The 14,881-nt window shown below is 42.6% G+C and overlaps 1 protein-coding gene across 1 annotated transcript in view; it reads left to right on the plus strand.

Moving 5' to 3' along the window:
• The window catches only part of LOC102044817 (collagen alpha-1(XXII) chain), a gene marked incomplete at its 3' end in the record, with an annotated part of 130,581 nt that overhangs the window by 19,351 nt on the left and 96,349 nt on the right, over positions 1-14,881 (plus strand). Inside the window, exons 2-3 of the mRNA XM_031061611.1 lie at positions 7,662-7,826; positions 11,982-12,548. Of these exons, the coding sequence (XP_030917471.1) occupies positions 7,730-7,826; positions 11,982-12,548 (664 nt within the window). The remainder of the gene's footprint in view (positions 1-7,661; positions 7,827-11,981; positions 12,549-14,881) is intronic.

The following is a 14,881-nucleotide window of genomic DNA, read 5'->3' on the forward strand; positions in this document are numbered from 1 at the left end:
GCATGGCCCTGTTGATAGCCCTGAGAGTGACAGACAATGGGCATGAGCTCATTTCTGGAGTTTGTAGGGATTCTGGTTATCCAGGCCATTATCATAAGGCAGAGAGCAAGGAATGCAGAGTAATTCTTCCTTGCCCCAGTTAAGAGTTCTGGGAAATGCGTTCACCAGGCTCCTCTTTGTTAGAAAGTATGTTGTCTATTTTCCAAATAGATTTAGGCTGTTACCCCATCCTGATTCCTTGCTCCAGCTCTGCTTGCTAACTATATAAAGCCATTACATATGGGTCTTTTTACTGACATAATCCTCGACTGTACTAAAAAAGAAAATATTAAATTTCATTCCAAGAGCTGTAAGAACTTCCATGAGGATATAAAAAGCAGGAAATTGGCCCTGTAAGAGTGGAGTACTCTCATATTGAATAGCCTTCAGGGGCTCAGTGTTAAAGGCTTCTTCCTAATAGCTAATGTCGGTTGGAACAGTTTGGCCTCTGCTTGAGAGGAAATGGGATTTGTAGGACTTTGCCAGTACAGGTTTACAGGGCTTAGGCCAAAGGACTGATGTTCTGTGACCCTGTACAAAATCAGCATGCTCCATACATACATCTAAGGAGAGTTTGAACATGCAGTACTGAGGAAAAATCCCGGGTTTTTCCACTCCATCACAAACTGGTCCTACCATAACTTTTCTGGACATCATTTTGGTCTTTGTCTTGCTTGCATCACTCCTCTTTAATCTGGACACCCTGCAGACAGATGTGGAGGTTAATTTAAATGTATGAAGCTCTGGAAATCATGTTATTTATTACCCCAAACAGCCAGTGTGATGTGTATTACCTTCAGGTGATGGATTTTCCATTTCCAGGATGTCTGCGTGCTGCAAACCCTGCTTCAACAACAACATGAGAGACATTTCAGCATTGTGCTAGGTTTAAAAGAAGACAAAAAATTATGGGCAAAGTTTTCTAACTTGGCCTTGTGCAATACAATCATTATCAGGGTGGTTGAGCTGTGCACCTGCTACTTGGTAATGTAGTTTGGAGTGTGTTTTCTTCCAAGTGCATTCCTAAATTTTTATGTATCTAAAAATATTGTGTTAATATCCAGAAGATTCAAGTAAATTTGCATCCCAAAAGATGAGCCACTGCAGAGGCAGAAAATCGACCAACATGTTTTGTAATTGACTTGCAATCTCTGTGACTTGAATTATACACTTGAGAATCTTTTGGGGGTAGAGGAGGATAGTGCAAATAAGATTATGACAAGTCAACCAACCTCTGAGTATCCTTTTCTGTTGCTACTTCCCTGGTCCATGCTAAAGAGGCTACAGCTTTGCAGAGGAAAGTAAGTAACAATTAAGGGGAAAAAATTATTTAAAAAAATTCAAATAAAATGCAGCCTTGAGAAACTACTTTGCTATTTTTTTTAAAGAAAGCATCTTGAAGTATTGAACCAATGCTTCAGTTTCAAGTTCAAGACATTCTTCCTGCCTTTGCCAGTGAGTAAATAAACAAGGTGAGAGAAGCTGTCAGTACAAGGGCTGCAGGTGCAGGTGCCTGGTTCTTGGGCATAGTCTGTTTTCAGGCATTGTTTTCCCAAATCAGATGTGCAAAGCTTCCCCTTATCAGCTTCTCCTTATCAGCTCTTTTAATCCCTTCAGACTCTGAGACACTTCCCATGGGTCTTTTCCTTGGTAACTATTTCAGTAAGGCTTACCAGGATGCTTGAGCAACTGTGTTTTATACACAACCAGCCTTTTAGGTGTAGAACTTATTTTTAAATTCAAACTCCTTGTTAGCTGAAGTGAGAAGGGGTCACCCTTTGTGGATTTGGCTGGTCCATAAACACATTCATTCATAGGGTGCAGTGGAGATTTTCCTGACAGTCTGGTCAATGATGCCAAAGAGAGAGTCTGTCACAGATTTTACTGTCGATTACCTTGGGGCTTTCTTGGACAATCAGTAGAAAGATTTCTAAGCTTGATATGCAAGAGTACAATTTAAATCTGGAGTCACTTCCTCTGGGCAAAACACTGAAAAGTTATACTTGGGGAGATTGCCTCAAGGTTTCAGCCTGCAGACACTGCGTGGCTGCAGCAGGCAAAAATACCCTGCAAAGTCCTCTTCTAGCAGTGAGGATGTTTTAGAATAGCAGGGATTTGGCAGACAACCAGTAAGGGCTTGTTTTAAAGCGTCTGTGGTAAATGCATTTATGAGGGGTCAACTTGTGGAATGCCTGATCCAAGCATAGGTTAAGGAGTCAGGAGTAGCTGTATTCTAATTCTGACCTTGCCTCAGGGTTCCTTGTGTGTGCACGTGCAGCACCACAGAGGTTAAAGGAACATTTCTCAGGCTGAAAATTAGGAAATGCCCACGTTGAGATAATCCTTGGTGTTTTATGGCCCTCTAGGACTCTTGGCTATGCTCCTTTTTAGGATTTTTTCCACTCAACTCCTGTTTTGTTGTGTCTCCTGGACAGGTACCTATCACTTAGGGAACAGCCATATATTATTTTTCCCCTCCTAAATTATCAGTATGTACTTTATTTCTCGCACAATCAAGCACTTCCAATTGCAGCAATATTAATCATTCATGGGCCTGGGCAGTTCCAGCACCAAGTGCCTCAGGGCAGTAATAGAGTTCAGCAAAGGCAAACAAATTGATGGGTGGAATGGTCTGCTGATCCTTCCCACTGCCCCATTTCATCTCCCATAAAGCTGAAAAACTGCTTTGGCTCACATTTAACCATGACTCTGGATCTGATCAGATTTTTAGGGATTGGGATAGAAGTTGCTCTTAAAATGTGATGTAGCCCAGAGAAGCTGTGGCTGCCCCATCCCTGGAAGTGTTCAAGGCCAGGCTGGATGGATCTCTGAGCATCCTGGTCTAGTGGAAGGCGTCTCTGCACATGGCAGGGGTTGGAATGAGATCATCCTGAAGGTCCCTTCCAACCCAAACAATTCTGTGATTCTGTCATTGCAAATGAAGAGAAGAAATGTCCCACCCCCTGCAGCCTCACCAGCACTTAGAGCAGATGTTGAAGAGTTTTTTGCTAGCAGGGTGCATGAATGGCTTCATCCAGCATACTGTGGGTCTGCTGACAGTCTCCTCCTTGATTTCAGCAGACTTGGGCTCAGTTGTAGTTGAGCAAAGTACCTCAGGAATAGCTCTGGTGTTAGCAGAGAATTTTCTGCTCTATTATTCACATGGGTTTTTAAACAATGTCCACTGAAATCAATGTCCCTCTTTTCATTAACTGCAGTTGGCTTAGGATCAGGCCTGGGAAGATGCACATCTTCCAGAAATGCCATTGGATAATTTCTTTAAAAATCATTGAACAAAGATATATGACCCATGGGATGATCAGCAGGGAAGAAAGTCCCATCTCTCTTTTATACAGTTGGCTTCCTGCTCATATCAGTAATAATTTAGATAATTAAATTGCTTAGTTCAGTAGTTGGAAGAAGCACAATCAACAAGCTGACTCTACTAAGATGTCAGATGTATTAGTGTGTTGGGTTTTATATTTGTTTTTCTTTTTTGTGTGTGTGTGAAAAGCTGTATAATTGGACACTGTCTTTTTCACCCCCAGCTAACCTCTTCTTCAGAGGAGCATACCAAAGACATTTAAAATCACATTATGAATGCCAGCATAGTTACAACATTTATATGGCATATGGTGATGTTCAGTGGCAGCAGACGAATGGATGAAATCAAGCACAATAATAGAATCAGCCCCCCTTGAATTTAACAGTAAGACAAACAATTCAGTGGTATAATTTAGTAATATGCAAGCAAGAGCTCGAATATTTTAATGAGGAGTCCAAAGTACATAACTGGGCATACTTTTAACATTTAACTTTGATTCAGTGGTCTTTGTTCTGTCCCTGTAGGGTCTTTGAACTTTTGCTCACATGAGGTAGAAAAAGTTTTATTAAATCAAACCCCTGAAATGCTCATCTTACTGTGACTGCAGCTTTATTTTGTTTTGTTTTATGAATATTTGTGGCTGAATCACTCCTCTGAAGAATGAAGGAGATCAGAAAGTGTTCTGTGTTCTTCCATCTCTAGCTTGCGTGGATTTTGCTGTTTGTGTCATCTCTCAAACCAGGACAGAAGAGCAGTGTCTGGAGAGGCTGAGATTGGGTATATCCAGAGCCAGTGCAAATTGCTTCTCCTAGAAGTGCCATGGAGCTTTCTTCTCTGCCACACTCTCTGTGTCTGCCCCCTCTGTGTCTTTCCTTTTATTTTTCGAGATGCCACTCCTAAACAAACAATTTTGCTTGTCATTTTGCACAAAAACATTATTCATCCTTGTTTTCTGAATTGCAGTGTTGAGATGAGAAATCCGAGTTCCCCTTTGGATCTTTTTTTTTTTTTAAATTGATGTTTTTTGCCGTGCATTCCCCAAAGAGTATTTACTTATTGTTCAAAACAAAAGAGACCTTACCATGGATTACAGCTGACCTAAAACTCTATACTAACCCCCCCAAAAAGCCATCCTGAAGCTGAAAGTTATATAGAACTCATGCCTATCTTTTGCATATTGTTTGTTCAGCTGTGAGATGGTATGAAAAGCTTTATGCTGTGCTTGTATTTTGAGTGTAGAGAGCTCACTCTAACATTCACCGACTTCCCAGCCAGGATGCCATTCCCACATCATGTTTGCATGTTGCCAGAAGTATTCACTCCTTTTTTTCCCATTAAACTATTAAAAAGACAGACACAGAGTCCACAGTTCGGTAATAAACTCGGACGTGATAGGATTTGTCAGTTCTTTTTGCAATATCCCTTAATGCATCACAAGGGAATCCCAATGTGATGTTTGTGAAATAAAAAGAAAATGGGAGATATTTTTAAATTATGTACATTGACTTAGGCTTCTTTGAGCAAAATTATTCCCACATGATAGGCTGAACTAAAAATAATAGTAATTAAAAAAAATCCATGTTGGCCATTTGGAAATAGGGTTAAATATAGAGAAATTCTTAGTCTTGGATCACTCTGAAAAAACTAAAAAACTAAACTGTCTTAATTTTGGCTCCTTTTTGACCTTTTCTCCTGGAAAGGGAAATAAATAGTGATCAGCTGCTGCAATTTCAAACTGGGCTCAGTCTCAAAGTGGCTGACTGAGGTGGGAAAGAAACAAGTGTGGAAAACCCATAGCTAAAAATATTTTATTTCCAACCTTTCTTATAACACCTCTGAAGACTTCATTGCCATGACATGAGTTCTTTTGATGTGAGTGGGGCAATTTTCTGTCACTGGTATATTTGTACATAAAGTAGTTGCAAGTTAAGAGACTTGGTTCAATTCTTTGTGCTATAAAAGTGGATAAAATTATATATTTTGGCCTGAATGCAAGAATAATATTGAACCATAAATGTGTATTAAAGCTACCACAAGTTATGATTATAGATTTTAAGCAGATGTTCTGATTTGATTTGTGGCTTTTTCTTCCCCACTATTTTTAGCCTAAATGGCTGCTCTGAGACACCTTGCAGCATTCAAAATGCAGAAATGAGTCCTTGAAGTGTTTTGGCAAGGAGGGGAGATGAATGAGCCCTTAGAGACAGAGCCCTCAGGCCTGGCCATAGAGGGAGTTCTTCTGCTGAGGTGGAACCCCACATGCACCCAGTGAGCCCCATCCACCAAGCTGCATTTGCTGCTCACAGAGCCCGGGTTGTTCTGCTGACTGACACCAGCTGGTGCTCTGCTCCTTTTATCCTGGCCTGCTGTGGGTTAGCAGCTGGCCAAGACTGTTTTTAAGAATGTATTTATAAAACTTCACAGCCGTGCAAGCCCAGATACGGAGCAAGGACGTTTTGAGCTCAGCGCTGGAAGTGCAGGATGTCTCCTGGCAGATCTGGTTTCCCAGCTCTTGCTGCTGCCACAAACCTGCTGTCCCATCACTTGTACCCAAAAACAATGTTTCCTAAAAAAATCCAGGGGAGCAGAAACCTTGGGCTGAAGGCTCCCGCAGATATTTTAAGTCATGCCTGTCCTGATCCCTCTGCAGTCAGCTGCCTGATTGGTATTTCAATAACGTGATTATTTAGAAAGAAATTCTAACTCCTGTAGGGCACAGTGGTATTTTCATGCCTTTTTTACCCTGCAGCCTTTTCCAGCTGGCTCAAACCTGAACACCTCACTGTCTTGTAGGGACATCATCTGGCTGAGGTGTAAACTACAGCACCTGATTGTGTCCTTTGTATTTAGGGTTGGTACATGAATAAATGTGATTTTTTAAAAAATCTTTCTTGTATTTAGTTCCACTGCTGGCAGGTACTTCCAAATTTTATTTACAGTGAATGGTTTATTATATGTATTGCTTTTCTCCTTGTCTGCATATGATACAGACTTCTGAAAATAACCTGGTTTTTATCTTTTGGAAAGAGCCTGTATTTTTTGCGGGGATAAGGATTTATAGTGACATCTTGACAACTTCATAAAGTTTTTTCCCCTTTTTAATTTCCTAAACCAGCGCAACATGCTGAGATACATGGTAGAGATAGGCCCAACATCTGACTGATCAAAACGGGTTTTGAACAAATGCTGACGCCACCATTCTTCCTGTCTGTGATTCCCACAGAACCTTATTGCTTTGAAAATAAATACCCTAGAAGGCATAATTGACTCTGCAGCTATGAACTACATCAGACAGTGTCCCCTTCATGACTTCTACCCAGCTATCAACAGTGAGAAGCAGACGTGCATGTTAAAAGACTGAGAAGGCAGAACTTCCCCAAGAAAATGGACAAAGAAATCATTAGAATCCTTAAAGAGGAAAAGAAAGAATCAGGAGATGGGGAAAAGTTTTTGAAAATAATGCCTCAGGCAGTGAGAGCTGCAGAGTGGAAGCTGGTTGCTACCTTCTGGGTGTGCAAACAGTAGATCAAACTGCAATGACTTTATGATATAATAAAAAATAATAAAACAAGAGCAATAACAGGGTTTTTTTTTAAGTGTCAGTCTAGTGTTAGAAAACACAGCTTAACTTTTAACAGCTCAGCCACTTTACCTGGCTCCTTACAATACCTTCTGACTTCAGTGACTCCACTCAATGTCAACCCAAACAAAGACCTTATATTGAAGATAACCCTGAGCTTTTGCACATTTTTAAGCTAAATAGGGGAAAGTTGTTTTGAAACTGCTGAGTTTACTCCTACAGAGAAGGACTGATGGCCACAAATGCATGCAAGAAAACAGTGCTGTATTTTTAGCATTTGCCATTTTTGGGGCTCCAGAACTGAAAGCAGTGATGGGTGAAGTGGCAACGGGTTGTGTGTGTGATTTGTAGTGGTTTGTATCTGGGCTCTGTGTTGTGTATCTCCTAATGATGAATGCGTGGGAGGGCCAGGTCAGGAATGGTTTCCACTCCAGTGCGCTGATTGTGTAGTTGGCAGTGGGCTCAATTAAAGTATAATAATCTGGTAATCTCTCTCCTGTTTCCATTCAGCTGCTTCACAGTGAATAGAGCCAGTGAACGAGTATAGCTTTTGAAAAGTAGGTGAACTCCTGCCTCTTTGTCTGAGCAGTTTATGTCTAGTCAAGTAAAATGACAGGCAGAGGAGGCGACTCTCCAGAACGTTGTTCTCATGCCTTGCATCATTACTGCCGTTGGCGCTGCTGTGAGATAACACTTGCTCTTTATTTCCCTTTCTAGGCTGTGGATTGGATTTCCAACAAGCCTCGCACCCTGGAGAAAAGAGGACCTGATGTGAGAAAGGAGATATGGATACGTCCATGGTGGGAAGGCGCCGTGTGCTCCAGCTGCTGGTTCTTCTCGCGTTGGTGCTCAGCGGGGAGAGAACCGCGGCACAACGAGCAGGTACGTGCTCCACTCGCCGCCCCGGAGCTGCTGGGCTCTCCCATGATGGGAACCATCAGTTCTAGGAGGAAATCTATAGACAACCCAAGATAGTTAGTGCTGGAAATACATAAAACAGGCCTTAGGGGTGGAGAAAGCTCAGGGATCAAGGCTGTGATTTACCTGGGGTCTTTGGTTCTGCTGCAGGCATAGAAAGTTTAGCTCAGCTACCCACAGCAAGAGGAGCAGCTCACCACAGCTTGCTCTGGATGTGCTCCATGTACCCCACACTGGCATGGAGTGATCACTTCTTCCATCGCCTCCTGTGGGTGTCAGATGAGACCTGGTGAATCTTCTGCCTGACTGGGGCTTCCCTGTGAGCTAAACAGGGCCAAGGGCGCAGTTCATACCCTCCCCTGATTCCAGACACTTGAAGGATGCATTGATGTGGTGCTTAGGGACAGGGTTTAGTGATGGACTTGACAATGTTGGGCTAATGGTTGAACTTCATGATCTTAAAGGTCTTTTCCAACCTAAATGACTCTAGTATTCAATGTTTCTCTCCTGTCTGGTTATTAGCATGGTCTCTGGCACATGGTCTCTGAGTGTTTGGCCTGGGCTCATGAACACTCTCCCCCAAATCCCACTGAGTGCATTAGAGGATGGTGTAGCTCAAGGACTGTTCTTATGGGGATCCTTGATAAGGACACATTGGTTTTCGTGTGGCAGCAAGAAGAGTTATCTGACATCAGTGATGCCACACCTCAAATGAAAAATGGTTGTAGATCCACACAATGTTTTTATAAGAGTCCAAAGGCATTTTGAGATGGAGGTTTCCTGTCTCTTTTTCTAGGAAGCTGCTATTCTGTGGGCTTGGGTAATTTATAAGAAAGGAAAGACTTTTTTAGACCTTTTTCAGTTTAAGGAATAGCTGCTTTAAAGCTTTCTTATATGATCTCTCTATGGTTTTTTTGGGTGAAGTTTACCAGAAATAAATACCTAGTAACCAAACAAAGTGAAATCTCACTTTTTTTTCTGCTTCTGGGCCTGTCACAGGCAGAATATAGTGAAGCCATTCATATGTTCATTCTGTGCTTACTTTAAATAATTTTGGGCTTATAGCTTGTTTGTGAACTATTTTTAAAAGAAATATTGCAAAACAGTTGGCTCAGTGTCTGAGTAGATGAGCACAACTTCTTGAATCATGCTCCCAGAGAGCATTTCTGCAATTACAAAACTGAAATTTTGCTTTCTATGAGTTGTCTCCCATATTACCTTAACACGAATGGAATTGTTTCTGCCAGTAAAAAGTACTGTTATGGTATTCTTGGAAAACAGTCAATTTTGTCTAGCAGTGGACATTAGAGTGCTGAAAATGTAGATTAATATTTACTAAGAGCATTTCTGCAGCATTTCATCTCACTGCCACCAGGTCTGTAAGCAAAGAATCACCAATGCAAAAAAAAATGATCCTGAAAGACCATGCTTTTCCTCCCTGCAATACTGCCTTGAATAGGCATCACTTTTTAAACCTTAACTCCCCCTTGTTTTAAGGCTCATTGCCCTTGAACACAGACAGGATTCATTCTGTCTGTTCTGTTTGTTTTGAAATTGCTCTTGTCTCACCTGCTGAGAGTCATTAAAATAAGTAACAGGAAGGTCTTGTGGGTGTTGCTCTCTAGTTAGTCTCACCTAATTAACATTCTTTCAGCCAGAATAGATTAATATAATAATGAATTTAGGAAGGAGGCAAGGTGGGGAAGTGTAAGCTTCTTTCTTACCTTTTACTGTTAATTTTTTTACCTTTTATAGTCTCCAAAAATTAAGCAGAACCACAACTGAGAGCCCAGCTGATATCCACAGATGTAACTTGCATTTCATAACATAAAATGGTTTAAACCATCATCTCCACTCTCGGATTGCCTTTGAGAGAGTTTTCCCAGACAGACTTTTCCTGCTTTGGAGTTAGACACAAGCACTCCCTCATTCACAAAATGCCATCACAGAACACAGTCCCACATGCAGGTTTTGGCTGGGACACAGTTAATTTTCCTCACAGTAGCTGCTCTGGGACTGTGCTTGGGATTTGTGCTGGAAACAGTGTTGATGACACAGGGATGTTTTTGTTACTGCTGAGCAGAGCTCACACTGAGCCAAGGCCCTTTTTATTTCCCCATCCCACTAGCCAGGAGGCTGGGGAGCACAAGAAATTGGGAGGGGACAAAGCTGGGACAGCTGCCCCCAATTGATCAAAGGGATATCACAAACCACATCATGCTCAGAAATTAAATTCTGGGGGGACACTTGGCTGGAGACTCCTGCCTGGGGACTGTGACTCAGTCAGTGGTGAGCAACTGTTTTCATTTGCATCACTTCTCTTTCTTGGGTTTTATTTATATATCTTTGTTATTTTGTTTTCATTACAACTTCTTTTTATTTCATTTCATTTCATTTCATTTCATTTCATTTCATTTCATTTCATTTCATTTCATCTTTCTTCTCTCAACCCATGAGTTTTCCACCTTTCACCTTTCCAATTCTCTTCCCCCCAGTCCTGCTAAAGGGCAGTGAGTGAGGGGCTGGGTGGTGCTCAGTTGCCAGCTGGGGTTAAAACCACAACAGGTTGTTTCCAAAAAGATCCCCTGTGGATGGGCTGGTCCCAATACGATTCCAATCCCGTGTGCAGAGGTTGTTCCCACAGGCCCTGCAGCAGCTGGGATGTGCTGGGATGTGCTTTGCTACAGAAATCAACACAGCAGCAGGTGATGCTCATTTCTCATCACCTGCCACACTCCATTCAATCACGCTCATGGTCATCATGCAATGCCTTGAGCACTGACTACTCTTTTATAATGCTTTTACTCTTTTCTGAAGGCAAATCCTCTCTGTGTAGCTGAGCTATCCACTCCCTCCTTTCCAGAGCCATGGACTGTTGTGGAATTCTTCCATTCCAAGCAGGGTGACAGCCCTGGGATGAGCAAAAAGGTCCAGACCTAATTTGTGTCAAAATCTGAGTGTGGGAGAAGACTTTGTGACCTTCTGTAGGCTCAAATGCTGGAATTCAGTAGGAAATGTGTAACTTTACCACTGGTCAAACATGCTGTTGCACTTTTTGAGACAAGGTGAGACGAGGACTTGTGGAGAAGCAATGGTTGGCAGCTGTGACCAAACTGACTTTGCGGAGCAGCTTTCAGTCTTAAAACTCTGTGGTCTATAATATGGTTTACATAAATATAAGCATATTTAATATGCTTAATAAATATAAGCATATATATATATATATGCACATTTTGTCCAGCTGGGACATTATATTGATAAGTCTTGGGCACTTTTATGGACCTAGTGCTTCCTGACTTGCATGTATCCAGAAACAGCTAAAAAACATCTCTTGAGAGATCTCCTTTTTTTTGGCAAGTGTCTGACAAATAGGCAACCGGTCTGGATTGATACAGGGCAAGTTGCAATTAAAATAGCTTTTTGTTTTGGATTATACAGGCCTCACATTGCAAATATCATGGTTGGAGGCAAAGGGATGGTTGTGGGGATAAGTGAACTTTTCCCTTATAAGGTAGCTGCCCTTTGTTGTTGAGGAACACATTCCAAAATTCAGTAAGTCATCCTTTAGTCAATAGGCAGTGGCAGAAAGCCTCAAATTTGAAATAGTCTTGTTACAGACCTGCTACATCGAAATATCATGCTGGGCAAAATAACTGCTTCTTGCTAAGCACAAATGAATCATAACATTAATGCAAGAGGGGACATGAAAGCTTCATGACCCTGGGTCAGGACTGGCATAGGCAAGGTCAGGACAGGGCTTTTGATCTGTCCAGGTCATTTCAGAGCACTGCCTGAGCAAAGGCACTGCAATGAAGTCAGAGAAAAATATCTTCATGCAGGGGGTGTAGCTGAAGGATTGAGCAGAAGTAGTTAGAAGCAGAGGAATGGAAAGGGTTTGCATTTCAAAGCCAAGTCTGTGCTGCTCCGTAGATGTCCAGAAACTGATGAGGTGAATCACAAGGAAGAAGGGCTGGGAATCTGCTCTTCCTCTGCAGGATATGGAGAGGGTTTCCTGCCTCCTCCAAACTGCTCGCTAGGGAGCTGTGTCGAGGGAAGATTTGCTGTGTCTGGTCCTCTGCGTTCATCTCCCCTTAACAATGTCTTCTGCCTCTCCTGCAGGTTGCAAGAGCGTTCACTACGACCTTGTCTTCCTCTTGGACGCCTCCTCCAGCGTTGGAAAAGAAGATTTTGAGAAAGTTCGTCAGTGGGTGTCCAATTTGGTGGAAACCTTTGAGATTGGCCCAGACAAGACTCGAGTGGGGGTGGTGCGGTACAGCGATCGGCCGACCACAGAGTTCGACCTGGGCAAGTACAAAACCCGTGAGGAGATCAAGGAGGCTGCACGACAGATTCAGTATTATGGGGGTAACACCAACACTGGAGATGCTCTCAGGTACATCACCACCTACAGTTTTTCCAAAGAAGCCGGTGGGAGACTTAGTGATCGAACAGTTAAAAAAGTGGCCATCCTTTTGACTGATGGAAGGAGCCAGGATTTTGTCTTGGATCCAGCCACTGCAGCCCATCAGGCTGGGATTAGGATTTTTGCTGTGGGTGTTGGAGAAGCCTTAAAAGAGGAACTTGATGAGATTGCTTCAGAGCCCAAGTCTGCTCACGTGTTTCATGTCTCTGATTACAACGCCATCGACAAAATTCGGGGGAAGCTGAGGAGGCGTCTCTGTGAGAGTAAGTAGAGCTTTCCTTTCTGCAGAACTAGAATAGGTTCAGTTAGCATAGATATGAATATTAGATATGCTAATTTCATACAGATATGAAAAACTATAATTGCTTTCTTTCATGCTTATACTTTATTTTTGTGTCTTCTACTCAGTTCCACTCTGTGAGAGATCACTGTTCAAGGCCAGGTTGGCTGCAGCTTTGAACAGACTGATCTGGTGGATTGGATTTGGAATTAGGTGATCTTTAAGGTCTCTTCCAACCCAAAGTATTCTTTGATGTTGTGACTCTGTGATTTTACTACAGGAGATGTGATGGGTGTTTTTTGGCAAGTCAGTATTAATTATAGGTCAGCCTCCAGAGTAAACCATGAATTCCCTTTTGGCTCTGATATAGTTCAATTTCTTTATAATAATTTGCACTACTGAATGTGAATAGTGATGTCTTATTTATATCCAGATTTTGGTTTGCTTTGTATAGGACCCTTTTCCCCCTTATTTTCTGGTCCTGTACTGTGAAGAGAATGCTCTGCGTGCTGCTGGGGATGATCCTTAAGGAAGCAAAGGGATGTTTGTGCTTTTCCGCCTCTCAGCATCTCAACTCTACTGACAACTGGTGTTCTCCAGTGCTCTGGCTGCCCACAGCATAAGCATTGGGGGTGTTTTGAATGACTTTTAATGGAGAAAAGTGTGGGGAATTTGCACTGCATAAATGACCCTGATTTTCCAGCTCCTTGGTGAAGAGGATAGGAAGGCATTGTGGCCGCTATCTCCCAGCACTTAAATAGGAGCAGCAATAACACAGCTTGTTCTTCCACCACTGATAAATCACTCTCTTGTTCTTAGTGACTGCATGAAAGCTGCCTGGTTTTGCTCCTTTTTGCAGTGCGTGTTGTGATTACTGTGAACAGGCCTCATAGCTGATGGTGTGAAGATCTGTTATTGCTTTCTGGAACCTCCCTTTGCAAAAAAAAAAAAGCTCTGGGCTTATGTAGGGTCCTTAAAAAGTGACAAGTGCAAGCAGGTAGAGTCTAGTTGACATTACTCAGCAATATCAAGATGTTTCTGCTTTTTTATCCTAAACATAAATGGGTAATGGAGGGTGTAATCCCATGTAAATGGAAGTCATGGGGAATAATAACTGTAAGCTATGCAGACAGAAGGAGCTTGTTTTTTTCTGTGAAAATCTTATGTAATCATACACTGAGCTCTAGTAGAAAATGGCCCTCCAACTGGCACACTTGACCAACTCAAACAACTTCCTGTTGCAGCTGCTGAACACCAAAAATGTGATTTTCCTTTGCAATTCTGTTACTTTCCTTTTCCAAAACAAGTGTTTACTCTGCTTTGTACCTGGAACATCATTTGTTGCCTGCTCAAAAAAAAAATCTTTTACCTGCCTGTCAGAGTGTAACACCTTCTGTCTGTGGCTTTCTGAGCCCATCCTGTGTCCACACTTCTCCTAGGATTGCAAAGGAGCATCCTTCATCCTGGATGACAGTCACTCCCCAAGGTGTTTGCCTCTACCTGCACTGGTGAGCTCAGTGAGAAATGGGGGCTGTGCTCAGTTCAGCACATCTCTGCTGCTCCTTTCTCCTGGGGGGCGGACTCCTCACACTCGTCCTCAGCTCCTCCCTTCATGTGTCCACAAACCCTGCCAGGGGTTTTCTCCAGCATGGGCTGGGTCACAGCCTCTTTCAGGCATCCCCCTGCTCCAGCATGGGCTCCTGCAGGGGCTGCAGGGGGATCTCTGCTGCCCCATGGACCCCCATGGGCTGCAGGGGCACAGCTGCCTCTCCATGGGCTGTGCAGGGGCTTCAGGGGAACCTCTGCTCTGGCACCTGGAGCATCTCCTGAGCCTCCCTCTGTACTGGGGCTACCCCTCTCTCGTGGTCCCACTTCTCACTTCTCATCTCTGACTGCAATTTCTCCTGCATAGTAACTTTTTACCCTTAAATACACAATCCCAGAGTCTTCCCTGATTTTTTTCTTCCTGCATTTAAGACAGGGAAGGTATTCTTTTGCAGAATTAATGCTATCATACTTATTAAATTTATTGCTTTGCATGCGGAAAGCTTTCAAGAGACATGATGTCTAGATCAGGTCTAAAAACTATGAAAATATTGCTGAAACAGAGGATGAGGAAATGAGAGCACCTCCGGCAGAAATATTCTATTAGAGATCAGTTAATTTTTTTGTTACCTGCATGTGTGAGGTAGAAATGCTTTGGGGGGTGAGAGAATGGAGATGGAGAACAGGACCAAGTGATTTCTTGTGCATGTACCACTTTTAAATTCCATGTTAATGCAGTAGGAACAGGAAAGGAGTTCACTGTGATGGCTA

This window comes from Geospiza fortis, unplaced genomic scaffold (genome assembly GCF_000277835.1).
Source record: "Geospiza fortis unplaced genomic scaffold, GeoFor_1.0 scaffold351, whole genome shotgun sequence".
NCBI lineage: Eukaryota > Metazoa > Chordata > Aves > Passeriformes > Thraupidae > Geospiza > Geospiza fortis.